We start from the raw sequence: 27599 nt of genomic DNA, 5'->3' as shown, positions 1-27599 counted from the left end.
ACCTAGGGTTACATCAGAAATCCTGTAATGAGAAAGAGGAAAGTAATTTACAGAGACCTAACAATGGACCAGAGGTCAAAGAGATGATTGCAACGTCCTCCAGGTGACAAACTCTCCTCTTCCGGTACTGCCCCTCCCCCAGGACACGCTAAAGCCCCAGGCAACTGAGACGGCAGCCCAAGGCTGCAGCCTCTTAACTTGCCTTCTGCAGTCTGTTCTGGGGACACTCACCTCAATGTTCAGCTCTGTAGAATCTAAAAGGTCCAGCCTGTGCTCACTGGAGGAGGAGGACTAGAGAGAACGGGGTCAAATGTCAGAACAGTCCCTCCCCACTCCCATCACCTGCAGACAACAGAGGGTCCTTTCCCTCTCATGTGGCAAATTTCAGGCCGAGTGGGTCCCTGAAGCCAGGGAGGGCAGAGGAGCAAAGTGAGAGTCATCAGGGCAGTGCCCCCTCTCCTGGCCTGCCGGAGACCTTACATTTGCTCAGCTCTGGAACCAGAGATCGGGTTTTCCTGGGGGAACTTTAGCACTCAACACCTAACAGAGGTCCTGCTGTCTAGGCTCTGGGTGGAGCATTTTGTCTGGTGTTGCCTTCAAGCACAAGACTGCCCCAACCTCCACCCCGCTCCGCTTTGCCCGTTCCTCCTCAAAGAGCAGAGAAGGGAGCGAACAGCAGCAGAAACACAATCCTCTTCTGTTTACAAGGTGCCTTTTCTCTGTATCTTACGTAAAGGTCCATTTTAAAGATGAGGGGTTATGGAGTTAACCTGATAAAGCAGGGGAACCTAGGACTCCTATGAGACATCTCATTTGAATTCCATGTGTTTCCTACTGAACTGGCAGCATTTCCTCCTGCGGAAACAGGCAGGCAAGAGCAGCGGAGTGAGTGGGGGAGGGGCTCGGGCAGCCCTCTCAGGAGCAGAGGTTGGTTGAGCCTGCGCTGGGACACAAGAGACTTGCTGCCAGGCTCCAAGCACTGGGTAACCTCCCATTTCTCTCTAGCTTGAGGGCTTCCTTTAATTCTGGGGCAATTAAGAAACAAAATACTTACATGGGGACTGAGAATGGGAGTGTGGTTCCAGTCCTTTTTGGTACTTAAAGTCCAAGCAAAGTGAACAGAAACTTACAAACCCTTACTCTTTTATGACTCTTTCAAAGCGTCTGGGGCAGCTTCCAGGGACAAGGCATCACAGGACAAAGGAGAATCACTCTAGGTTCTGTCCCTCGCATCTGCTTCCAGTTCTAAAGGGAGAAGGGACTACTGGGTCCACTCACCTTGCCTGAACCTTGCCAATCTTCACTCGAGTCGTTCTGAACTTCTAATTCTTCCTCATCCTCTTCCATCAAGCTGAGCCTGGAAGCAGTGGCCAAGAGTAGAGGTGTTCAAGGACCCAAGAGGAATGGGGCACCCCAGGGGAATGGGGAAGCGGGGGCAGGGCAGCAAGCAGACCAGGGGTCCAGGTTTGCACCCCTGCTCCCATCAGAGCAGCTCTACTTCTGTCCGTTTTATACACTAGGGCTCCACATTACACTGGAAGGAAGTGCCGTGTGGTTAGAGCCAGTCCAGAAAGCACCAGCACAGCAGCACTGATGAGGGAGAATCCCCTCGTGACGGGGGACAGACTTGAGGTGAAGACAGAAGATGACGAGAAAAGCTCACCGGGTCAGCTGCTTGCCCAGACCAGGACCTGAAGGGTTGAGCGGAGTCTGGAAATGCTGTGGACTCCAGGACCTTGACCTTGGGTTGCCTAACATGTACAGGCTGTTGGGAATGAAGTTGGATCAGTGACAAGGGATAAAAATATAGGGTAAAAAGAGGAGGTAAAGTGGCCAGCATTAAAGCCAGCAGAAAGTTCAGAGTGGAGGAAAAAGAGAAAATGAAAAGCTGAAAAACGGGGAAAGGACCTGAGAAGAACCAAGAATGAGGGGGTCCTGTGGCAGGCAACAACACAACACAGACAGGGAGACACCAGACTGGGGAATCAGAGCCAGGTTTCCCCGGGGAACACACCCTTGGGGAAATGCCAGTTCTGAGCTGCCGCCTTCTTCCATCTCCTCCGACGCCCCAAGGGGCTGCCCACTCTTCACAGCTGTGGAGGTGAGGGCAGGTGTGGCCGGGATGCTGTTCGGCTGTAGGCTTTCCTCCTGGGATGCAGAGACGTCTTCTCTGTGCTGCCTGGAGGGCCCTGAAAAGCAGCAGAGGCACATGCTTACTGGAGACCAGGTACCACTAGACACTTCAGATTTTCAAGATCTGCTCAGGATTTGGTAAGAAAAAGTTAAATAAGAAGGCAACGGAAAATCTAGACGGTCTCATTACAACATGACTAAAACTGAGCACAGCCCTACGTACTAAAAAGTAGGGGTTATAGAATTGTATCAAGGGCTTGTCCAGGAGAAATTCATACACACCTTAGAAAACAAGATGGAAAGAGACATACATTCCACAGATAAACAGTAATGTACAAACACAAATGTGACAGAAGGCTGGAGTCGCTGAGACTGAGGTCTCAGTTAATCAATGAAGAAATCTGAGATTCCATTCATTCAAGGTTTCTGTAGTGAGAAAAAGTTTAGAATGGCCTGAAACTAGGCAGGAAGCATGAGAGTTAAGGAGAAACAGAAAAATGAAAGACTGGATTTTCTAAAAGCCAGAAAAAAAATGAAATGACCGTAATGTCAGCATAGTTCTAATATGAAGGATAAAAGGAAAACCTGGGGCTCAAAATATTAAGGACTGTCTCTTATAGAGACTGAGGAAGGCAAAGGAGAAAGAAGCCAAAACGTTTAGAAAACCCAGGTAATGCTATTTTAAAACATAAGTCAAATTGATATTAGTATTTATCAACTGGAAATACTCATACACCTATTGTCTCCCTCCCCACAGCCTTGTTTGCACTCTGAAACCAATAACCAGGGAGTGAGCTGCTTCTGGTGTAAAGCAGAACATTCCCTAAACAGGGAAGAGCCACACCTGTGAGCTTGTCTTCCGAGAATAAACCTGAGCCGCCGTATGACTCCTAATCTCCCAGCCTATTTAACTGGTATAATATCCAAGGATTCAGCGCTAGGACCTCTCCCCATCTCCATCCTCAGTGGCTTTCTTCGCCCTTCAGGTTCATGACTTTAAGCACCAACTCCTGCATCTATCTCAAGCTTCTGCCCCCACCCCACCCCTGCACTCCAGACTCCTGTCTCCAGCATCTCCACCTGTAACATACCAAAGTCCTGGTCTCACTTCTTACAGACTTCCCCATCTCAGCTGCTATCAACTCCAGTCTTCCAATTGTTAGGCCAAAACCCTTGGAGTCATCCGCCACTCCTTTCTCACAACTCCTTTCTCTCATATTTTACATTCTCTTATTATGAGGCCCTGTTAGTGATAGCTTGGAAATATGTCCAGAGTCTAGTCACTTCTCACATCTGTCTCTCCCCAGTTCACCCGCTCCCTCCTGTCTGGGCCCCTACAGCAGGCCTCCTCAGCAGTTCTTTGCCTTCAAGCCCTGCCTCTCCTTCAGTCAGTTCTCCACACAGCACCCAGGAACCCCTTAAAATATAAGGCGGATCCTGTCACTCCTCGGCTCAAATCCCTCAATGTTTACCCACTTCACTCTGAGTAAAAGCCAGAGTTTTTATTCTGACTTACGCTTGGGACCCTGACAACCTCTTTGGTCCTGTATCCTACACAATCTCCACTCAGCAATACTGGCCTTCTTAGCTATTCCTTGAACAAGCCAGAGACAGCCCACCATGGTCTCCAGACCACCTGCACCCGCCTGTATGCTATCCCCTTAGCTGCCCCTTTTTTTACCTTTTTGGCTGTGTTGTATCTGGGGTCTTAGTTCTTTGACCAGGGATTGAACCCACAGCCCCTGCACTGAAAGCACAGAGTCTTAACCACTGGACCGCCAGGTTAAGTCCTCATCTGCTATTCTGATAGACACCAGGCACCCCCCTCACTTTGTCCAGTTTTTGCCCTGCATTCATACTCTCTGTGGCTTTCCCCGATCACTTTTTGTAAGACTCTCCCCACCCTCTTCCACAGCACATCGCTATCTGACACTATTCCAAAGAAAGCTCACTCCTGGATTCCAAGCACGACTGAATGCAAGGCGCGCAGTAAGTATGATGAACGAGCAATGGAACCAATTTTTTCAGTTTTATCCTAACTTTACAAACCCTCTGTTTTAGGCAAACCAATCTATCTATTCACGTGCTTTGGCAAACACTGACCTGTTTTGCTTGTGCTGTTCTGCTAATCCATGGTACTTATTCTTCCTCTGTTCAGCTTATATAAATCTTACCCATTTTTCAAGATCTAGCTTAAATACCATCTTCTTGATAAAGCCTTCATAGATCAACTGAACATAAAATGATACCTTTCTTCTCTGAATTCTATAGCAGTCATCTGTCCAACCCTGGGGAAGTTATCACTTACTGGTGACTTCACAGCTCAGATTTTCTATAAATGTATTTTCTTTCTTTTCTATTAGATAGTAAGCTGCTTGAGAATCTGTCATGGCCTCTAAAACACCTAATACAGTATCTTGCGTATGTTAGGTCCTTAACAAGTATTACTTTACTGATTAAAAGCGGAGTTTCCTAGTGGTATGAAAGATAACTTTAGGTGGTATACAGAAGACCTTAAAAAGAATTCACACCGTATCTCACACCACACACAAAAATTAACTCAAAATGGATCATAGACCTAAATGTATTAGCTAAAATTAGAAAACCCTCAGAAGAAAACACAGGAATATATTTTCGTGACTTTAGATGAGGAAAGTTTAAGATATGACATCAAAAGCACAAACAGCAAAAAAACAGCTAAGTTGAATTTCATCAAAATTAAGAACTTTTGTATTTCAAGGACACCATCAAGAAAATGAAAAGACAAAAAATGGGAGAAATTTTTCCTGTTTATCTGGTAAGAGACAACTCAACAATAAAAAGACAGCCCTATTTTTAAATGAGCAAAGAATTTGAATAGGTATTTCTCTAAAGAAGATATACAAATAGCAAATAAGCATTGTGAAAAGATGCTCAACAGTGTTAGTACTTAAGGAAATACAAATTTAAGCTAAAATGGATGAGATACCAATTCAGTCACTAAGAGATGGATAAAATAAAAGACAGACAATAACAAGTCTGGCATGTAGAGAAACTGGGGCCCTTGTCAACTGCCGTAGGAATTGCAAAACAATGTAGGCACTTTGGAAAACAGTTTGGTAATTCCTCATAAAGTTACACATAGAGTTACCATATAATCCAGCAATTTCATTCCTACATATATCTAAAGAGAAGTGAAATCCTACATCCATGAGAAAACTTACACATGAAAGTTCACAGTAGCATCATGTGTTAACAGTCAGAAAGTTGAAACAATCTAAATGTCAGTTAACTGATGAATGGATAAAAGGACATTTCCATACAAATGGGGTATTATTCAGCCATGAAAAGTTATGAGGTACTGATAAATGCTAAGAATGGATGAACCCTAAAAACATGCTCATTTAAAGACGACACAGGCCACAGACTGATTCCAGTTACATAAAATGTCAAAGTAAGCAAACCCAGAGACAAGAAATAGGTAAGTATACTACCTAGACCTGGGGGAATGGGGTATGACTACTAGTATTTTAAAATGTACACTAGAAAACTAACTTACACCTCAAATTTGTGATTTCTAGGGTATTATCACAAGATGAAACTGTATTTGAAAAAAATCACTTTAAAGAAAAAACTTATGTAAATATGACAGGTAATGATCTGAAGACTATAAAAATCATGAAGACTGTATAAAATTTTTAAAAATTGCAAAATAACAATATGTCAACAAGAGGCATCATAAATGTACAGATTTCTTAGTTCAATCTTTGGTTTTATCATTAGTTTCTATTAACTTTTCATAGAAGTTGGCTATTTTTACTTGGCTAGATAAACCCTGAAGAAAATGAGTAGCCTTAATGATAGGAGGGGCTCCATGAATATTTGACCGAACGCAAGACTGTGAGAGGCAGAGGACTGCGTGCTGCTTCGCTCAGCAGCGGCAATCAAGGCGGTAGCTGAGCACCCTGACACCCACGCTCACAGCACTTCACCTTCAACTCGCCTCTTCTTGGAGCGGGGGTAGCGCTGAGGGCTGACCTCTGCCGTGTTCTCTCCGGGGCTGAGGGAGTGGCAGTAAGTGGTGACAGGACCCCAGGGACGACCAGGTGCCTGGGAGGCATGCTGCAGACACTTTTCCAGGTAGGACAGTCTAAGAGAGAGGCGGGATGGAGCCTGGCTGAAGTGGTCACAGCCCTCACCACACCCTTCCTCTCTCACCCACATCTTTATCCACCCACCCCTAACTTACAGCAGCTGCTTGTCCTGATGGAAGAGTCGGGGGGAGAACTCCGAAAGAAGCTCCAGGAATGCCAGATTTGGGGGCTGACTGGAGGAGCCAGATGGAGGAAGCTCAGACAAGGAGAACTTGATGCCTTCCCTTGGTTGAGAAGAATCATTTTAGGAAGACAGGCCCCTCCCAACTCTCTCCCAGGGCTGAGGCATCCTGTCCAAGTGCTTCTTCCTCCCCCTGGACCCAGCCTGTCGCCCAGGGATACCCGCTCACCCGCGTGACTGCTACTCCTGGGACCCGATGACCCTCCCTCTGAGACCTCACTCCCAGCCGGTCCTGTACACAGACTCTGGAAGATTCAAGTACCTTGCCTTCTACCAATACTTCCTTACTTGTGTAGCATGACCACAAGGTCACGGTTCTGTAACTGCTGGGGTCCAAAGCTCAAGGCAAATCTCCTGGCCAGGTCCCTCATCTCGATGAAAGCTGGAAGCTCAGTCAGGCCCTGGGGCCCTTGTTCCTGCAGCAGTTCTGTGTATAACTGAGACATGGCACACGGGAAAGGGAGGAACAAGATGGAACAAGCAAGTACAGCATTCCTTTCTCTGTCCAGAAATTCTAAAGGGCTTGGGACGCCATCTGCTGTTTTTACTTTCTTTCCTCCGAGGACACTGACCCTATTTCTGACTGCCTTGCACCAGAGAAGGCTTCACTATGCTCTGTAACAATAAATAAAAATGTCTGTAGTAACTGAAGGAGCTGAGAGACAACAGACTAGAAGAAAATCAGGAACTGGCTATCACTTTATTGCTGTTGCTCCCAGGTACTAACTCACATAGGAGTTCTATGGGAGTGGGGTAGAAACTGCCCCGACAGTTAAAATAAATTACTTTTTATGGATCTACTAGTTATGAAGGAGACTGTCATGTGAAATAAAAGTCAAAATAAGTTAGAAACGTCCTGCTCTGAAAGAGCTCACGTTCTGAACAGCTAGGGGTGGGCCACAGAGGGGGGACCGAAGGTCTGAGGCCCCCCAGGCGGAAGGGGTACCTGCTTGAGGCTGAGCAGCAGGATTCGGGAACAGTGGCTTCGGTCAATCTGCCTTGCTCTAGTTAATGTTTCCTTGATAATATCACCATAGTCATTGTAGAACTGATGGGAAAGAAGTAGAGAAAATGATGTTGACCACAGGAAAGGACTGTTTGTGTTTTGATTTTTTCTTCACAGCCCTATTTCCTCCTTCCAAAAGGACCTGAGGTAGGGAATATGAATCTAAGCATGAAACAATTCATACTAGACCACATCTCCAGCCAGTAGGGACAAAGCCCCAGAGAAATCACGGTTTAGGCAAATAATGAAGGGAAGAAACCCTGCCTGGAATCCATTTCTCAGAGAAGAGTAGGAACCTGCCAGAACACACTGCTACCGCACTGAAACCTTCGCTGTTTGTCTCCCCTGGAATAGAGGCTCCAGGGGGCAGGAACAGTTGACTTTTGTTTACTGAGGAGCCCTTAGTGCCTGGGATACTAGGTACTCAATAAATAGAAATCAGCACGATGGTGGGTTGAGGAGACCAAGGTAGGTATCTAGGTACCTTGGAAGGACTGAACCCTGTTCTGTTCTTTTTATTCCTCTTCTTACATTACCCCATTCCACAGACTAGGCTCACAGAAAGAAAAAGCTCTGGACAGGAAGATTAAGGTACTTTCCTTCCAATGAATTTCTTCCTAACAGCTTTTTCTCCACAATTATTTACTACTAAGTCTCTTTTCTTTGTCCCTTTATTCTAAACTACGGGCCTTCCCCCGACTTTTCCTTTAAGCTTGGTACTATCATCTCCCCCACCCTTTCTGTAGCGCTACAATGTCTGAGGTCATGGGTCAGAGCCATTCTCAGCCTGGCGCCCTGCTGTACCTTGTTGTAGTGTTTGAAAACATCCGAGGCCGCGTCCATCTCCAGCACGCCATAAAGCAACAGCTTGCAGAACCCAGCCAGGAGGCGGCGCCGCTGGTGCAGCTGCTCAATCTGTAAGCGATCCTCCTGGGAATGACCTGGCTCCCCCCAAGTGCAGAGTGGAAGCATCAGAATCACAATTCAGGCCTCTTGCCCTCCAAGGCCGCAGGCCTGAGCCCCAAACCCTTCCCAAGCCCCGGTACCACTGCTCAGCTCCCCAGGCTGGATGAAGACGTGGTCCATGAGGAAGCTGGCCAGCTCAGACTGCAGAGTGGCTTCAGGAATAAAGACAAGAGGCCTAAGGAACTCTCGTCCCCCTACAGTCATCTGAGGACTGAAGATGAGAAGCAGATCACTTAACAAGACAAAAGCCTGTCGGGGGAAAAAAAGAATGCTTAAAAAGGACAGAAAATTGACCACAACAGAAATTATATTGGTAATTTCCCCTCAGAATGGGTTTCCTCAGACCATGGGAGTGGGGCTACAGACGACATGCATCCTTGACAAATGCTCACCTGCTCCTGGATCTCAGAATCCACGTCTGAGAGGCAGCTCTGGCAGAGTTCACAGAAGGCCACCATCCTGCCCTTCAAATCCAACAGCTGCTTCTGTGGAGACAATGATTTCAGGGGAAGGAATGAAGGAAGACACTGGTACTCCATTCCTGTTCCCCCTCCTCAGACCCATATTCACCTGGGAAGCATCTGATCCAGAAATGTGGGTTAGTGTCCAAAGAATGGAAAAATAGACAAGAGTCAAGGCTGGCAGGGTCACCTGTAACAACCACATGTTAAAGAGCAAAGATTAGTAGAGTAAGGGGCAGGCGGGGAGAGACACAGATAGGCAGATACACATGAAGGAAACAAAGAAGAAAAAACAGACCAGGAGAGAGAGAATGAGATGAGGAGAGACCTACTTCCTTTTCTGGTGAGGAAAAAAGTGATTCTGGACAGTCTTCAGAGGATTCTATCCTGAGCAGGAATGCCATCTCTTCCTGATTTAAAGTCTCCTATAATCCCTCAATATTATCCTTGACTCCCCAGAAGCCAAAGACAATGACTGTTTTCAGGTGCTGGAAAAGTACATTCACGTTCCAAGAGTGGGACAGAAGCAACAACATGCACAACGGAGCTCTCTCGTCCACTCCACGTCCCTGGGGCTGGAACCACCTGCAAGGTGGCCACCTAGGACACGGGGCCCTTAAAACTCCACTTGCTTCCACATTTCCAACTTGTCTACTTGCCTGGTGAGGAACCTCTCCTGTGTCCACAGCCTTTCGGAGGAGTTGGTAGCAGGGCTCATAAAGCTCCCAGCGGGTTAGGTCGTGGGCACTTTGTGGGGGGTGGAGGCAGGAAGAGGGAAATGTTACACTCCAACAGACACCGGCAGCAATAGAAGAGGGAGCAGGAGGGGAGCTGCTCACTTGTAGAAGGCAGAGAGGCGCTTCAGAGTGGCTGCCAGATTGTATACCTCATCTTCATCTAGGAAGGACGACTGAGGAAAAAAGGAGGTCCACGTGGCATTTCCCCGAGAACTCACGGATCCACACCCCCATATCTCGTGGCCTCTCCCACACAGGTCTGGGGAGTCCTGTCACGTAGCCCTACTTCCAACCTGAAGCAGTTCTTCAAGTTCCTGCTGGAAGCGGTCGGTCAGGAGATCCACCAGCTGGCTGCGGGCAAAGTCCACCCGGGTGAAGAACGTGAACTCAGGATTACACAGCAGGTAGAGGGCGTGAGCGCCAGCCTCAAGCACCACAGGCTCCGCGTGCTTCACCACCACCTCCTGGAGCTGCTGCAGGAGCAGTTCCAGGTGCTGAGAGAGAAAAGGGGGGAGAACAGTGTCGTGGGGTAGCTGGGGAAGAGAACTCCTCCTGAGGGGACTAGAGACAGGAGAAAGGAAACAGCATTCACCACATTAAACTTCAAGGAAAAGATGCCTAAGAGAAGGAAGGCTTATTGGTTTTTCTAGAATCCATGTCCTTAAGAAAAACCAGGTACAGGCAGTGGAATCTCTGGCTCTGGGACAAAAGCAGCAAGCCAGAGGGAATGTGTCGTCCTCTCCCCTCACTTTCTCCAAACGCCTGGTACAGTAGATGTTGAGGTCGAAGTAGTTGAGAAGCTGCAGCAGGGGAGCCACCTTCTCTGCGTCAGCTGAGAACTGCGGTGATTCAGAGGGAAGCCTGCTTACAACCTGCCACACTGCTAATTTGGAGGCCACTTCCTTCCACCCGCTCTTTCCCAGTGGCTGAGCGATGAGGCACCTCTACCTTGGCCAGGAGCTGGGGGAGCAGGGGGATGAGATGCTCAGTCAGCTTCACCTTGTCGTTGGCTTGGATCTTACGTTCTTTTGGGGTTAAGCCCTGAAATTAATCATTTGGGGATGGGGGAAAGGTGTATGTATGTTTCCTCTGCCTGATAATCTTATCTTCCTAGGAAGATAAGCAGCTCCCTTCAGATTTCTTTTGCTAGAAATGGAAATCTTTTGAGAGGCAGAGGAAGGAGCACCCTAAGGATGCTCCTTCCTCTGCCTCTCAAAAGATGAGGACAGACAGTACCTGCCTGGATTTAACACTGCCAACACCCCTCAGTCCCGCACCCCTCACGCTGTACCTTCCTCCCTGTGACCCGTCCCACAGGTGGGTGGCCCTCTGAAGCTTGCCGGACACTGGACACAAGGATTTCTATCAGCGTGCTCTCCTGTACATCGCCCAGGTCTGGGTTGGCAGGCGGATGGAAAACACAGATTCATAGATTAGCCACACCCGATCCCTAAGAACCCCCTCAAGCACCCCCATCACCCATGACCTATGCCTTTTACAAGTCAAGAGAGAAATCTCTCCTGGTTTCCTATAAGGAGGGGAGAGGGCCCCTTCCCTGGCTACCAGCTGGCACGCACTCTGGTCCTTCTCCAGCAGCAGGCTTGTTAGACTCTCCCAGTCCTTCAGCAGAGGCCCCGCACAGTCCCACAGGCTGTCAACTAAGTATGCGGCGTGGTCATGGAGCTGTGGGAGAAGGTAGATGTTAAGTCATATGTTAACACGCTAGAAGTGGCTCCTGATGAATCATTTCTCCCCTTTGTGTAGAGCCAGCTCCCATCCTTCTCTACCTGCACACCTTAGCACAACAGTTCCTTTCCATACATCACCTCACTCTCCACAAAAAAGGACAGCAGAAGGTAGAAGAAAGTCCTCCGGGGGCGTGGACTTCGGCGTCGCTCCCTCCCGCCCAGCGCTCTTGTCTCACACTCAGGGTAGAAGAGCCTGGTGGAAGGGACACAGGGAAAAGGCACAGCAAAGGAGAAAGGAAGAGTCCAAGTTACCACGGAGGGAGGGGCTTAACGGAGAAAGCGACACAGAGCTAAGGGAAATCTCCAGGGATTGAGGAGGGAAGGAGGCACCAAGGGAGACTAAGGGGTTGGGGAGGGGAGCTTAGAGCAGCAGCAGATGATGGAGAGAAACCAAGATGGTGTTAAAGAAACAAAGAAAAGGAGCCCCACTCACTTCCAGTACAGAAACTCCCCTGCAGCAGAGGCCAGGGCTCTGTTAGAGGCGTACACGACAGGGTAGATGCTCTCACAGTCTGCATCTGTCAGCACCCCGTCCATGCTCCTGCCGGGAGAAAAGCAGAATGAGCAGGTGGATACCGATGTTGTCCTCTGGCACAACTGAGGTTAGAAACGAGGCAAAGCCAACAAGGATTAACTCACAAAGAACTTGCAAATAGAAGAATGGGAGACAGAGGGATATGGAGTTAGAGAAGATAGGAAGTTTCCCCCTGAGCTCTTGCAACTTGGGAATGATCTCGGTCTTTCAACCTGTACACAGACAGGAGTCAACTTACAATGGGTGAAGGCAAAGAGACTCCGGAAGGGCCTGTCTGATACTGAAAAAAACCCTGAGATGCCTGTCTCTCCACTTCCCAGGACTCACTTGAGGATAAGTATCAGCAACCTAACGGCCTCCACTGCCACATCATACTCCCGGTCCATGACCATGGAAACCATCCGGTCCTGTAAGGAGAACATCACTTAGTACCTCCTTGTATCCATCCCCAAACACCATCCTCTTAGAATTTGAGAGATTCCTAAAGAGAGGGTGTAGAAGCAGACAGTGGGACAGCCACAGATCCGTAGAAGCAATAGAAGTGGGAAAATGAGGTGAGGAAATGGGAACCACAGACAGAGCCAAGCACAGGAGCACAGTCCTGATTTTACCTTAAAGCGGCTGGTAAAGAGCTCCAGGCGCGCAGTCAAGTCTTGGTTGCCATACAGCCCCTTGAGAGTCTTCAAGCACTTCAGACGCACATCTCGATGCTACCGAGGAGAATGGAAACATGAATGACTCCTCCTCTCCTTACCCCTGCTGGATCTCCATCGTTCCCCCTCAGCTTGCTCATCCTGGGCCTGGGGTCCTCGATATTGAAGACTCTGAGATGTCTCAAAGAGAATGAACAACTGTCTTCTCACTTAAAACCCAAAACTCTCCTTTTCAGCAGAATGAAGCAATCCTGATTAAGAGGATCTTTTGGCTACCACCCCAGCACTTGTATTACCACCCTATCAATAACTTTCTTGCCCTTTCATAGGGAAAGTCTTTCTCCCCTCAACTCTGTTTTAAGGCATTTACTCCCCTAAATATACCCTTCCTTCCCCTAACTTCTCTTACCCTCCCCAGTACTAGGGGAGTTTTGAGGTTCAGTGTTTTGATGAGTTCATCACTGATCACTAGTGAAACACCCAAGTGGCAAGATCAGGAAAAGCTGAAGCATCCTGGGGCAGGGAAGAGGACTGACTCAACTCTCACCTTATCATGCAGGGTCCAGCCAATATATTTTAAGTAGCTGTCAGTGAGGAAAGAGGTGCTGTAGCTCTGCATCCAAGATCCAATCTCCTCGATGCAGATAGCACGGATCTCAGGAAGGACATCCCTGGGCACAGAGAGAAAACTGACCCTTTTCACCTTCTCTCCAAACTGACTTTCTATCCTAGCAGATATCTCTTCGTCACAGAAGTCTATTTTCTTGATTAAACATCAGTTACTAGCTCTTTCACTTCCTCATCCCAATGTAAATAAAATACATTAAAAAGTGAACAGTTCCCTTCTATAACCAATCATTAAAACTTATCCTCCATGCCCCTTTTAAACTGATTTTGGAATCTTAACTATCGGCCAAACTGCGTGTGTGGTGAACTGAGATACAGCTGATGTACAACGTAATTTTCAGGTGTACAACAGTGATTCATAATTCTTAAAGATTATGTTTCATTTATCCAAAGACGATGAGTTATATTCTCTATGTTGTACAACAAATCCACGTGTGTGTGTGGATTCCACTTCACGGACACTCCTTAATTCTACCAGTTGTTTACCCAGTATAAAACTCCCCTGCCTTTAGCACAGTGAAAGGCAGGGTGAAGTGGGCTGGGAAAAGGCCTGTAGAACTGTAAACCCTCAGAAAGGCCCTGCTTTTGGCTCTCTCCTCTTGTCCTCTCAAGGCTCAAGCCCTAGGAAGATGGGGGAGGGGAGGTCTTAGGCAAAGTTTGAGCAGAATAATACTCATCAATGCCTGATGCTTTTATCTTCCCTCCCAGAAGAGTTTATACAATCCTTTGTAGGCAGGAATAAATTAAACCTAATTTGGAACACTTGTTAGAGTTTTTTTCCGAGCTGTGGGACTAACCAGATAACAGGGTTAGCAGGGGACCTTGTTATTTCTACAGACTCCGTAACTGAGGACCCAGCTGCTTCAATGAGAGGAGCACAGTAACTCACCTGTACCGATGTACAAAGACACCCCTGAAAAGGGCATTCATCATCCCCTCAATCTCCTCTTGATGCTCTTGAAGCTGGAGGATGGGGAGGAACAGGTCAATCTCTCATGTCCCCCAGCAGTATAAGGCCACAAAAATATTAGAAAAATATGACATTCACCTGTTTCCTATTAATTACAGGGCACAGTCTGAACCTCTTGCATCCTATGTTCCCTTTTAAAGCTTTTTTTTTTTAAATTTTCAGGTCATGTGGCTTTATTTCCCACATGTTCACAATACTTCTATCTCCCCAAATCACTTTTTTCTCCACATGAAAAATACACATCTATAAATAAGGTATGAAAGTTACAAGCTACTCTCTCTCCTTCCTTTGAGGGTATGGATTAGATACCTTGGAAAAGAATATCACCCACTCATCCACACGTGATAGTGGATACCACAGTGAACTTAGGCAGTCAGTAAGATACCTCTAAAATACAAAGCTGATGAGAAAGCTGGCAAATGAAAGTAATTAAGCTAATCAGTCTAAAGCAGAGAAAAAGAAAATGTAGCCAATAAGTTATCAGAATAGAAAAAGGTTAAACCTTCTAATTCTGGAAGAAGCTGTATAGTCAACTAATGCCTGAGAGATTTGTGTTTTGAAAAAATAATATCCCTTCTGTGTCTTGTTATTTTACCATCTTTGGCTATTTAGAGGTCCTAGCTGGTAGTTATACAAGTTTTTTACAAACATCAATTGGGGAAATTTTTTTTAATAAATGCAATTTGTTTGATAAAAGAAATGGAATAAAAAAAAGAGGAAGCAATTAAATTCAGTTCAGTTCAGCTGCTCAGCTGTGTCTGACTCTTTACAACCCCATGAATCGCAGCACGCCAGGCCTCCCTGTCCATCACCAACTCCCGGAGTTCACTCAAACTCACGTCCATCGAGTTGGTGATGCCATCCAGTCATCTCATCCTCTGACAGAATGTGGTCCACTGGAGAAGGGAATGGCAAACCACTTCAGTATTCTTGCCTTGAGAACCCCATGAACAGTATGAAAAGGCAAAATGATAGGATACTGAAAGAGGAACTCCCCAGGTTGGTAGGTGCCCAATATGCTACTGGAGATCAGTGGAGAAATAACTCCAGAAAGAATGAAGGGATACAGCCAAAGCAAAAACAATACCCAGCTGTGGATGTGACTGGTGATAGAAGCAAGGTCCGATGCTGTAAAGAGCAATATTGCATAGGTACCTGGAATGTCAGGTCCATGAATCCAGGCAAATTGGAAGTGGTCAAACAGGAGATGGGAAGAGTGAATGTCAACATTCTAGCAATCAGCGAACTAAAATGGACTGGAATGGGCAAATTTAACTCAGATGACCACTATATCTACTACTGTGGGCAGGAATCCCTTAGAAATGGAGTAGCCATCATGCTTAACAAGAGAGTCCGAAATGCAGTACTTGGATGCAATCTCAAAAACGACAGAATGATCTCTGTTCGTTTCCAAGCCAAACCATTCAATATCACAGTAATCCAAGTCTATGCCCCAACCAGTAATGCTGAAGAAGCTGAAGTTGAATGGTTCTATGAAGACCTACAAGACCTTTTAGAACTAACATCCAAAAAAGATGTCCTTTACATTATAGGGGATGGAATGCAAAAGTAGGAAGTCAAGAAACACCTGGAGTAACAGGCAAATTTGGCCTTGGAATACGGAATGAAGCAGGGCAAAGGCTAATAGAGTTTTGCCAAGAGAATGCACTGGTCATAGCAAACACCCTCTTCCAACAACACAAGAGAAGACTCTACACATGGACATCACCAGATGGTCAACAGTGAAATCAAATTGATTATATTCTTTGCAGCCAAAGATGGAGAAGCTCTATACAGTCAGCAGAAACAAGACCGGGAGCTGACTGTGGCTCGGATCATGGACTCCTTATTGCCAAATTCAGACTTAAATTGAAGAAAGTAGGGAAAACCACTAGACCATTCAGGTAGGACCTAAATCAAATCCCTTATGATTATACAGTGGAAGTGAGAAATAGATTTAAGGGACTAGATCTGATAGAGTGCCTGATGAACTATGGAATGAGGTTCGTGACATTGTACGAGACAGGGATCATGACGCTCTCCATGGAAAAGAAATGCAAAAAAGCAAAATGGCTGTCTGGGGAGGACTTACAAATAGCTCTGAAAAGAAGAGAAGTGAAAAGCAAAGGAGAAAAGGAAAGATAGAAGCATCTGAATGCAGAGTTCCAAAGAATAACAAGAAGAGATAAGAAAGCCTTCCTCAGCGATCAATGCAAAGAAATAGAGGAAACCAACAGAATGAGAAGGACTAGAGATCTCAAGAAAATCAGAGATAGCAAGGGAACATTTCACACAAAGATGCACTCGATAAAGGACAGAAATGGTATGGACCTAACAGAAGCAGAAGATATTAAGAGGTGGCAAGAATACACAGAAGAACTGTACAGAAAAGATCTTCATGACCAAGATAATCACGATGGTGTGATCACTCACCTAGAGCCAGACATCCTGGAATGTGAAGTCAAGTGGGCCTTAGAAAGCATCACTACGAACAAAGCTAGTGCAGGTAATGGAATTCCAGTTGAGCTATTTCAAATCCTGAAAGATGATGCTGTGAAAGTGCTGCACTTAATATGCCAGCAAATTTGGAAAACTCAGCAGTGGCCACAGGACTGGAAAAGGTCGGTTTTCATTCCAATCCCAAAGAAAGGCAATGCCAAAGAATGCTCAAACTACCGCACAATTGCACTCATCTCACACACTAGTAAAGTAGTGCTCAAAATTCTCCAAGCCAGGCTTCAGCAATACGTGAACCGTAAACTTCCAGATGTTCAAGCTGGTTTTAGAAAAGGCAGAGGAACCAGAGATCAAATTGCCAACATCCGCTGGATCATGGAAAAAGCAAGAGAGTTCCAGAAAAACATCTATTTCTGCTTTATTGACTAGCCCAAAGCAATCAGATTAGTGATTCTCAATTTGGGGTTCCCACAGGACTTTAGCAAAGTCTGAAGACAGTTTTGTTTATTACGACCTGGGTACTACCGCCACCTAGTGGATACAGGCCAGGTATGCTGTGGGTTTGATCCCTGGGATGGGAGATCCCCTGGGGGAGGAAATCGCAACCCACTCCAGTATTCTTGCCTGAAAAATCCCATGGACAGAGGAGTCTGGCAGGCTACAATCCACGGTATGGCAAGGATTCGGACACAACTGAGCCTATATGCTGAAACAATGCCAGGACAGCCTCCTAAATGGCACTGTTGAGATTAGATGTTATCTGTTACCCTAACAGGTAACAGGGAAGCAGAATTGCAAGGCGACATTCTTGAAGACAACCGACCCAACCGAATAAATCAATATCCTGAGGGGAAAGTGGAGGCCGGGGCAGAGGTTCTGTACAAGATTAAAGGAGACTTAAGAAACACAAAAGACCAAGTGAAATGCACAGTCCTTAACGAGGCCACAGTCTGGCTGGAACTAACCAGATATAAAAGGCATGGAAACAGTGAGAGATTTTATTTTCTTGGGCTCCAAAATCACTGCAGATGGTGACTGCAGCCATGAAATTAAAAGATGCTTCCTCCTTGGAAGACTAGGTATGACCAACCTAGACAGCATATTAAAAAGCAGAGACATTACTTTCCCAACAAAGGTCCATCTAGTCAAAGCCATGGTTTTTCCAGTGGTCATGTATGGATGTGAGAGTTGGACTGTGAAGAAAGCTGAGTGCCAAAGAATTGATGCTTTTTAACTGTGGTGTTGGAGAAGACTATTCAGAGTACCTTGAACTGCAAGATCCAACCAGTCCATCCTAAAGGAGATCAGTCCTGAGTGTTCATTGGAAGGACTGATGGTGAAGCTGAAACTCCAATACTTTGGCCACCTGATGCAAAGAACTGACTCATTGGAAAAGACCCTGATGCTGGGAAAGATTGAAGAAAGGAGGAGAAGGGGATGACAGAGGATGAGATGGTTAGATGGCATCACTGACTCGATGGTCATGAGTTTGAGCAAACTCCGAGAGTTGGCGATGGACAGAGAAGTCTGGAGTGCTGCAGTCCATAGGGTTGCAAAGAGTTGGACATGACTGAACTGAAAAGGCATTTTGGAGACAAATGGAAATTTTAAAATATGAGTTGCGATTAGAAAATATTAGGGAATCACTGTTAATGTTTTTGGATAGGAAAATAGTATTGGGATAATACAGGAACATGTTTTTTTAGAGGACATATTCAAATCTTTAGGTTAAAATATCTCCAGGTGGCGCTAGTGGCAAAGAATCTGCCTGCCAATTCAGGAGGTGCAAGAGATGCAGTTCAATCTCTAGGTTGGGAAGATGCCCTGATGTAAGAAATGGAAACTGGCTCCAGTATTCTTGCCTGGAAAATCCCATGGACAGAGGAGCCTAAAGGGCTACAGTCCATGGGTCACAGAGAATTGGACATGACTGAGAACACACATACACATCCACAATTTAGTAAAAAAATATCAAGGGAAAAAAAAAATAGATGAAGTACAGTGAAATATATGACTGAGTGATTGAACGAAATAATAGTTGTTAAATCTAGATAGTTCATATGTTGTGTTCATTCTACCAATATATCTTTTTGAACATTTGCATATTTTCATAATTAAAGGAAAAGGAAAGAGAGGGAAGGAAGAAAGGTGGTCTATTAATACCAAATTTTACGTAAGTCAAAAAGGGAGACTGAAAAAAGGCCATTGGCTATAGGGATTAAGAAGCTACTGGTTTGGAGAGAACAACTGGAAAGAAAAAAATGGGGATGGAAGCTAGGTGGCAAAAAGGATTCAGTTGGATATTAAGGAAAGAAGGAAATACTAAAAGGATAGAAATGGAGTAACTTATAGAGAAGGATTAAGGATAGATTCAAACGCTTATATACATTTATAACTGGAGAGAGGAAACCAGTGGGGAGGGAGAAATTAAAGACAGAAAGTAAAACTACAACTGATGAAGCAAGAGCCAGAGAAGTCCAAATAAAATAATCACACACGTGTATATAAGATTTGAGACAGACTTAATACATATACTGTTTAAGATCACACTGACAGTGAAAACAGCAAAAGAGAATCCGGGAAGTAGAACGTTCCCTCCTCTAATGATTTAGCATGGAAGAGTTCTTTGATGAGAGCTGGAAAACAGTCAGTTGGCACAGTTAGACATGGTGAGTCCTGCCAGCCTCATGGATGGGGAGGTCTCAGATACTCTGGAGAAGTAAGGGGAAAATCAGTGTTAAGTTTCATGACATACACAGCTGTTTGAAGGTTTGCACAGTGTAAGAGATTTTGGGGGGGGTTATGTCCTCTGGTGGTCTTCTTCGGGTTTAAAAGGAATCAAAGCAAGTACCTACTATGTGCTTAGGTAGGCAATTTACTTGTCTCATTTAGTTGTCACAAAAACAATTACCTCCTTTTAAAAGGAAAGGACACTGAAGCTTAGAGGTTACATAAGGCCATGGAGCCAGTAGCTAACTGGAACAGAATTTAAATCCAGGAGTTAACGACAGGCCTGTGTCCTTTCCATTCCTTGAAAACTTGGCTTCCTCCACCAGCAGTTGGCCTCCTAGCACTCCTGCACACCATACACTTGAGATAAAAGTCAATGCTCAATTCCTTGCACAAGATGCAGGCACAACACTTAAACACTTGTGATAATGAATGCAGACAACAGAAACTGAGCAAAAGTGGAATTACAGAGAACTTTTAAAATTTACTCTAAACTAGAGATGCTCTCTCGAACCCACATCCCAGAAACAAGCTGAACATACAATGACCTCTAACAGGATGGGTCTATTAAACTACTGCCAGACTCCATCATTCAGTCTGAAAGCTTGCCTGGGCACTGTGTCGGGGAGAGAGAAGCTTGGGGGCTGATAAGGCAGTGTGATAAGCAGCTGTGATGGAAGCGAGAGCGGAGCGGGAGGCAGGGAAACGTCTCACCTCTCTGCGTTTCTCCAGCAGGCTCTCGAGCCGCTCAGGCGCTCTCTGTCCCGGACCCTTATTCCGTTCAGCCTCGTACTGACGCTGATTGTTGTCCTTGTGCAGACTCAGCTGGAGGGCAACTCTTACCAGGGAGGTCATCAGCTTCATGGCTTTGAGTCGGTAAAAACAAGATAAGAAAATCATTAAGTGAGAGGAGGGATGGTATGTTCAAAAAAGAAGGAAAAAGGGGCAGTGAAAAAGAAAAGCTAGAGCAGGGTGACCCTAAAATCCTAAGACTCACTGTTCTGGAGTGGGCTTTTTCTCTCCCTCTTTTGGGCTTCTTTTAATCCTTAGCCTGTTACAGTGAGCTCTGAGAAACATGTTAAAGCTGGAAACTGTCACTATGATCTACCCCTTTTAACAATCCCACTAGTGAGAAACTGGATGAAGGTTCAGGACAAAATAAGCATGACCTTGAAATAAACAGCTAGAATGCAGGCAGGAAAGAAGATCCAGGACCAGAGAACAGAAGGACATTCTACCAACCCCCATAAGAACATTTACAGAGTTAACAGTGACCGCTTACCAGCCAGGGTGCTAGTGTGACGGAAGGCACGGACCTGGGAGTCTGAGAGGCCAGTGAGCAGGGAGATGAGGTTGTCCATGGGGAAGCCATCGTAGAGGAGGCTGTACTGGCACTGGTAGACCAATGTTCTCACAAATTCACAGAAGCTGCCCTGGAACTTCTTCCAGGATGGGCCTGAAGCTGTCAGAGGATAGTCTCCTGAATCCTAAAGAAGAGTTCATGAAAAAGATGGGAGAGTTACTACCGGACCCATGGAGTCACAGGGACTGGATGTCAAAACCCAACCATATAGTAAAATGTACATCTTATTCTCAACTCTGTAGGCATATTTAGATAATGTATATAGGTCCCTTTTGCTCCCAAGAGATTAAACCCCTCCTTCCGAAAGCTATCCTATTTCCCAGAATCGAAAAGAAGAGGGTAATGGGCCTTGTATTTTGCAGTAACAGTGGCTAGAGGATCCTGGACAGTCTTCCTCCACCTCATTAAACTGTTCAGTTAGGTGCCGGATGATCTCTGAGTTAGACATCGTCTTGAACATCTCAGGGGTCACAGTGCCTGAGGAATGGAGGAGATGAGATACTTAGAAGGAAAATAACAGATACCATGACCATTTACATAAACATTTGAAGATGATCTTAAAAATATATTGAAAAGAGCTCAGGTGGGGAATCAGAAGACCTGAATCCTAGTCATAAATGTGCTACCATCTAACTGGAATATCTGATATAAGGCAACCTGTCTAAAAAACCCCAGGGAATCAAACAGCAGAAAACTACAGTTAAAAAAAATATTCCAAACAAAAAGAAAGCAAGAAAACTATACCAGGTTCTTATAATACAACCTGCAGTCTTATAAGACTATCTGCCCCAGTAAATTAGGTCATGGCCTTTGGGGACCTGGGGCCACAGTTTAAGTAGAGAAATATGAGATGAAATGGCTGAGAAATAAGGGATAAGAAAATAAAAGATTATTTAGAGAAAAGAAAAGTCTGATGGTCCAAATCTGTAAACATCATCACATTAGTATGTCTATTTTTCTCCAAAGGATTCTGTCTCCAAACCAATACATTTCATTACTGGATCACTTCCCTATTTACCAATCAACAGTGTAGTTGATACTAGTTAAATAAGGGAAACTTTTCTTACACTTTACCCTCTCTTTATAGGAATGCCTAATTCTACTCATATTCACAAAGAAAAAGTTTTATAAAAAAAAAAGGCTGGGGGTTAGAAAAGGGTAAAGTTTCCTCACCTTTACATCCACAAGACCGGATGAAAAAGTTAACGAGGTCCAGGAATGCAGCATCCTGGTCTTGCTTGTAGCTATCCAGCCACTCATCTACCAAAGACTAGGAAAACAGTGTGGATGATTTCTATTTCTGGCAATATGATAGACTAGAAATTCTGTATAAGCTTCCTAACTGACGCATCCAAACTTCTGATTAAAATATTAAAAACATCTTTTAAAATGATGTACTACTAAATGAGAATGAAAGGTAGAATTCCATAAAACCAAAAATGGAAGTGAAGGTAGCAATTCTGGGAGATAAGCAAGCTGACTTTTCCTGAGGGTCTACTAAACCCCGGGAACCCTAACTTTCTGTCCACATGGATGCATAGAATGTAGAGCACAGGACACAAAGGCTAAAGGGCTTCCAAAGAGAGTAGTCCAAAAGGAGGCTCCTGCAAAGAGGCATACCTTCATGAAAGCAAGAATGAGAAACAGATTTACAGGTCAGAAGGGAAGCAAGACAACTAGCTTGTTATGACCTTAGTGTGGGGTAGAAGAAAAAAAGAATTGTTCCTTCAGGATTCATAACCATAAGCCAGTTCCCGTATCTGGATTTGCAGTCCAGATCCACCTTACCAATAAAATAAAAATAATTTCAATCAGAATTTAATTAAAAGTGATTCTTCAGACTTCCCTGGTGGTCCAGTGGTTAAGAATCCACCTGGCAATGCAGGGGACGTGGGTTCAATCCCTAGTCTGGGAATATTCCACATGCCATGGGGCAAATAACCCTATGCATGCCACAACCACAGAAACCTGCACTCTACAGCCCGTGCTCTGCAACAAGAGAAGGCACCACAATGAAGAGCCTGCGCACCACAACTAGAGACCCGCCCCTGCTTGCCACCTCTAGAGAAAGCCTGCACACAGCAAAAAAGACCCAGCACTGAAGACCCCAACAAAGACCCCAACAAAGAAACAAGGCACTAAAACTAACAACTAGCCGAAAAACAGACAGAATTACATTCACAGGCTTCAAACACTGGAATTATCACAGATTATAAAATTATTATTTCCATGATTAAATAAAAGAGAAGCTTGAAAATACAAGCAAAGAACAATTAACTTTGGAAAGGGGTCAAACAAAATGTGTAGAGGTGCAAAATATAATAAATAAAATTTGAAACGTCAATGAATGGATTAAAAACAGATTAGATACAGCACAACATGAGTGAAGTAGAAGATTAAGTCAAAAAAAGTATCCGAAATGTAGCCCAGAGAGACAAATAAAAGTAAGGAAAAAAGTTATTAAGACATGGAGAAGAGAGAGAATTTCTAATGATGTCTAATTGAATTCCAGAAGGGGATTAACAGAATGAGAAAGAGGCAACATTGAAAAAGAATTCTGCATAGTTGTCAAAAGACACCAGTCCTCAGAGCCTGGAACCTAACTGATCTCAAGCATGAAAAGAAAAGTTTATACCTCTGAACATCTGATAATACATAAGAACGCAAAAGCAAAGCAGTCTTGAAAATTGTTAAACTAAATAAATTACTTACAAAGGACATGCATTTAACATTTACAAACAAAAGCATTTACAAGTTAGACATGCACAAAAACAGTCCCAGCCGTATATGGTTATTAAATTAAATCAAACATTAAAAATGTAGTTCCTCAGTCACACCAGCCACATATCAAAAATCCATGTGTGGCTGGTGGAATACTGTACCAGACAACAGGGATACAGACATCTCCATCATTAGAGATTGCTGTATTAGACAGCGCTTAGACTGACTGCTGACATTCAATAGCAATACAGGAAGTTAGAAGGCAGTGGAATAATCTTTTTAATGTGCCGAGAGAAAAAAAATCATCTTAGAATTTGATACCCAGCAACCTTTTGAGAACAAGGGTAAAAGATATTTTATACAAGCAAACAATGAGTTTGTTAATAAACTCTATCTAAAAGAGATTTTAAAACATAAACTTTGGACAGCAAGAGAACGATTCTGTGTGGACGATTTCAGATTTGAAAGGAAATGATGCAACTAAGAGTCTGCATACTGCAACAAAGACTGAAGATCCTGAGGGCTGCAACTAAGACCCAGCACAGTCAAATAAGTATTTTTTAAAAGAAAAAATGATGAACAAAAAGTGATTAAAACGTAGATAAGTATAAACAAACATTATTTAAAACAATGATGTCTCCTTGGAAGAGAAGGAAAGGACAGAACTAAAACCCTGCACAACAAACAGCATGTACGGGGGCTTCCCTGGAGGTCCAGTCATTAGGATTCTGCATTTCCACTGTATGCAGCCTGGGTTCAGTCCCTGGTCAGGGAACTAAGACCCTGAAAGTCATTTGGCACTGCCAAAAAAAAAACCACCCAAACAGTATGTAAACTGTAAGGTCTAACTGGAATTAAAATGTGCTTAGGTTCTTGTATGAGATAAAACATTCAAAAGGAAAAAAAGAGAAGAGGAAAGAGAAACAGAAAAGGCAAGATAAAGCAAAACCACATAAGATGGTAGAAATAAATGGAAATATCTCAGTACTGACAATAAATATAAATCAATCTCTCTTGTTCAAGGAGACACAGGCAGAATGGATAGGTGTAATTGTCAAAGTGGAGCTAAGTGACAGGGGTGAACACATTGCCACCCGAATCCAAGCTGCTTCTCTAAATTATCCAATGCCTTACCATGTCCCTTCCATCAATCAATAAACCAAGACCTACCCTCATCTGTGATACTATTAGGAAAGGAACATTGCCCCTCATGCAAGATCTCCCTTACATCACTCTACGGATTCACCCTGTGGCCTAATCTGCCTTTCTTGATACCAGTTATGTTCACTAAATCAAGTTTGTAGACATTTGTTCTTATCATCCCACCCAGCAAGGAATGTGATGGTATCAAGAAACGGAGGTGAGATACTGTTTTACCTGCATGTCACTTTTGGCACCTTTCACAGCATCAAAGAGATCACTGGCTGGCAGCTCCGACTCTTTCTGACCATGAGCACGTACTGTTCGGGACCTCTTTGGAAGTTTTGCCTAGTTAGTATAAAGAAATCATGAATGTTTTTAAAAAGTAAAAGTAACATTAACACTTACTCTCATCAAAATCAGTTAGGCTTAAGCTGCCAATTCCACAGCAGAGTTTTGAGTTACTGACTCAGCTTAGAAATCAAGGATTTTTATATTGTCAACTTTATTATTTCTAGCCTTATCTCCTTTTAAAAGTTCTGTAACCCAATTCCTGTTCCTCTATACCCTAATACTGTATTCTCCACTCTTCAAAATCTGCCTGCTTTCTACTTCTGTCCCTTAACACTCTTTAAGCCCTGTCCTTTCATCAAGCATAACACCTGAGCCTCCTCTAGGTTTTCTTTCGGTGCTTCCCAGACCAGGTTCAAAAATAAAACTGACTCACTGGGGTTGGTTTGAGTAGACGTTTTGCTGCTCTCTTCTTCCCATTTCGTCTCAAGCTGTCTTCGAAATCACTGCCTTCACCAGCTGACAAAGATTCACTATCCCTATGAAGGAGTGTGGTTCTGCTTAGATACAACACCCTAGTCCCTATATATAAAAGGGTAAATGAATTATAATTTCTCTAATTGTACACTCCTCTCCATGAGAAAAATATATTCAGATTTTAAGGAGAGATGAGCTGACTGTTGCCAGGAAGTAGAGACAATGTCTTAAAAGAAAACTTTCACTTAAAGAAAGCATTGGAAATGCAGAATGAGGCACTGAGGGAGATGAAGCAAAACTCTTTCCTGCTGCTGCTGCTGCTGCTGCTGCGTAGTCGCTTCAGTCATGTCCGACTCTGTGTGACCCTATGGACAGCAGCCCACCAGGCTCCTCTGTCCACAGGATTCTCTAGGCAAGACACTGGAGTGGGTTGCCATTTCCTTCTCCCAACTCTTTCCTAATATCCACATTAAAAAGAAAAGATAAAGATATTCACATAGGCAGTCAGGGAGATCACTGCTGTGTAGAAAAAAATTAGCATGGGTCAGGATGTTTGATGTTAGCATGTTTGATTAATACTAATACACAAACAGGAGATTAATATGTGTCGGGTGTTAAATTTCAGCCCTTAAAACAAATTCACCTCTTACTGATTAAAATGTACAGAATATATATAACCTGGTCCTAAACAGCACAATGATTTTACAAGAAACTAAAATTACCAGGGGATATTTTTATAACTGAAATATAAACTTAAAAAATGATGAATCATTATGTTGTATATCTGAAACTTATATAATATCATGCATCAACTATACCTCAATAAAAAAAAATTACCAGGGGATAAATTAGACCTTGTATGAGACTTTTTTTTCCTGCAAAGATTAAAAAAAAATTTTTTTTTAACCCAGGATGTACTCTTATAATTGTCACAGAATAAGCTCATAAATGCTAACAGGTGATGAGTTGTTTCTATAACCCTAAATGAAGGAATTACAGGACACCAACTAAAAAGGATATATTAGTTTTCCGGCACCAAATAAAGAACTCTTTTCCCTTTTCCCCATGTCTGGGTCCTTACCAGAGGCTGTCCCTGCTGAACATACACAGACGTGTTCAAGAAAAGTTTAGACATGATGGATGATGTATTTGTAACAGGATGGATTATTCTTGACGCTTCCAACACCTAGGGCAGCTGAAAGGCACCCAGCAGAGCTGGGGGCAGGCGTGGGTCACTGTTCTGAACCAGCACAGCATCTCCTACCTTTTCACAGTCACACACATGTTGCCAGTTTGCTCGTTTGGAAAATGAAAATGCGAAAAACCCGAGGACGACGCAACCATTTCTCACCAACTCCACTCACCCCTCTGAAGTCCGCTTCGAGTCCCCGTCATCGCAGGGCATAGCGACAGACACAGAAGAACTAGAAGCAGCAGACACGCTCCTCCGTCCAGCTGCTACCGCTCTGCGCAGCGGCGAGGACGCGCTGCTCGGGGAGGAGGAGCTCTGGTACCGGGAGGACGACGACCGAAGGGTGGGCATGGTGGTCCAGCTTCGGGGAAGAGGGAAGAGGGAGGAAGGCGTCCTGACCCATCACGTCTCCATTCCCAGCTCCAATGATCCCCCTTCTTTACATGGGAATGGCTCTGGAACTCAGGGAGTGGGGGTGGGGGCGCAAAATAAGAGGGATAATACACTGCAGATCAACTATACGTCAATTAAAAAAAAAAAAACAGAAAAGCACAGCTTTATGGATAAACCATAAAGGAAAAGACTAAAATTTTTTAAATGTGTATGTTTTGGATTTTCCCGTCGGGTCCAGTGGTTAAAACTTCACCTGCCAATGAGGGTCGGGGTGGGGGCGCGGGCAGCAGTTCTGTCCCTGGTCAGGGACCTAAGATACCACATGCCTCCCAGCCAAAAAAAAAAACAAAACATAAAACAGAAGCAATACTGTTACCAAAAAACACTTTAAAAATGTGGCTTCCCTGGTGGCTCCGTGATAAAGAATCCGGCAGCCAGTGCAGGTGGCACGGGTTCCATCCCTGGTCCAGGAAGACCCCACATGCTGTCGGGCAGCGAAGCCCATGCGCCACAACTACGGAACCTGTGCTCTAGATCCCAGGAGCCGCAACTACTAAAGCCCACTTGGCCTAGGGCCTGTGCTCCCCAACAAAAGCCACCGCAATGAGAAGCCCTGGTACGGCAACTAAAAAGTAGCGCCTGCTCGCGACAACTAGAGAAAAGCCTTGGCAGAAACAAAGGCCCA

At 44.6% G+C, this 27599-nt stretch overlaps 1 protein-coding gene across 1 annotated transcript; it reads right to left on the bottom strand.

Annotated features, from left to right (window-relative positions):
- Positions 1 to 26872, bottom strand: STAG3 (STAG3 cohesin complex component). The gene is made up of 33 exons (XM_068968211.1): positions 26694 to 26872; positions 25289 to 25391; positions 24799 to 24909; positions 21874 to 21970; positions 21101 to 21177; positions 20620 to 20824; positions 20052 to 20203; positions 14070 to 14143; positions 13101 to 13224; positions 12512 to 12610; positions 12228 to 12307; positions 11799 to 11906; positions 11444 to 11558; positions 11195 to 11300; positions 10909 to 11012; positions 10566 to 10658; positions 10367 to 10456; positions 9911 to 10111; positions 9720 to 9790; positions 9540 to 9627; positions 8990 to 9070; positions 8812 to 8904; positions 8500 to 8668; positions 8258 to 8394; positions 7394 to 7495; positions 6736 to 6884; positions 6362 to 6490; positions 6105 to 6262; positions 2015 to 2189; positions 1664 to 1765; positions 1279 to 1357; positions 232 to 291; positions 1 to 22 (listed from the first exon to the last, which is right to left on the bottom strand). The coding sequence occupies exons 1-33, from the start codon at positions 26870 to 26872 to the stop codon at positions 14 to 16; spliced, it is 3720 nt and encodes a 1239-aa protein (XP_068824312.1). The 3' UTR covers positions 1 to 13.
- Between the last annotated feature and the right edge of the window lie 727 nt (positions 26873 to 27599).

Source organism: Capricornis sumatraensis, chromosome 3 (assembly GCF_032405125.1).
Source record: "Capricornis sumatraensis isolate serow.1 chromosome 3, serow.2, whole genome shotgun sequence".
Classification (NCBI taxonomy): domain Eukaryota; kingdom Metazoa; phylum Chordata; class Mammalia; order Artiodactyla; family Bovidae; genus Capricornis; species Capricornis sumatraensis.
The sequence above is the reverse complement of the archived record's forward strand: the minus strand, read 5'-3'. Positions and strand labels throughout refer to the sequence as shown.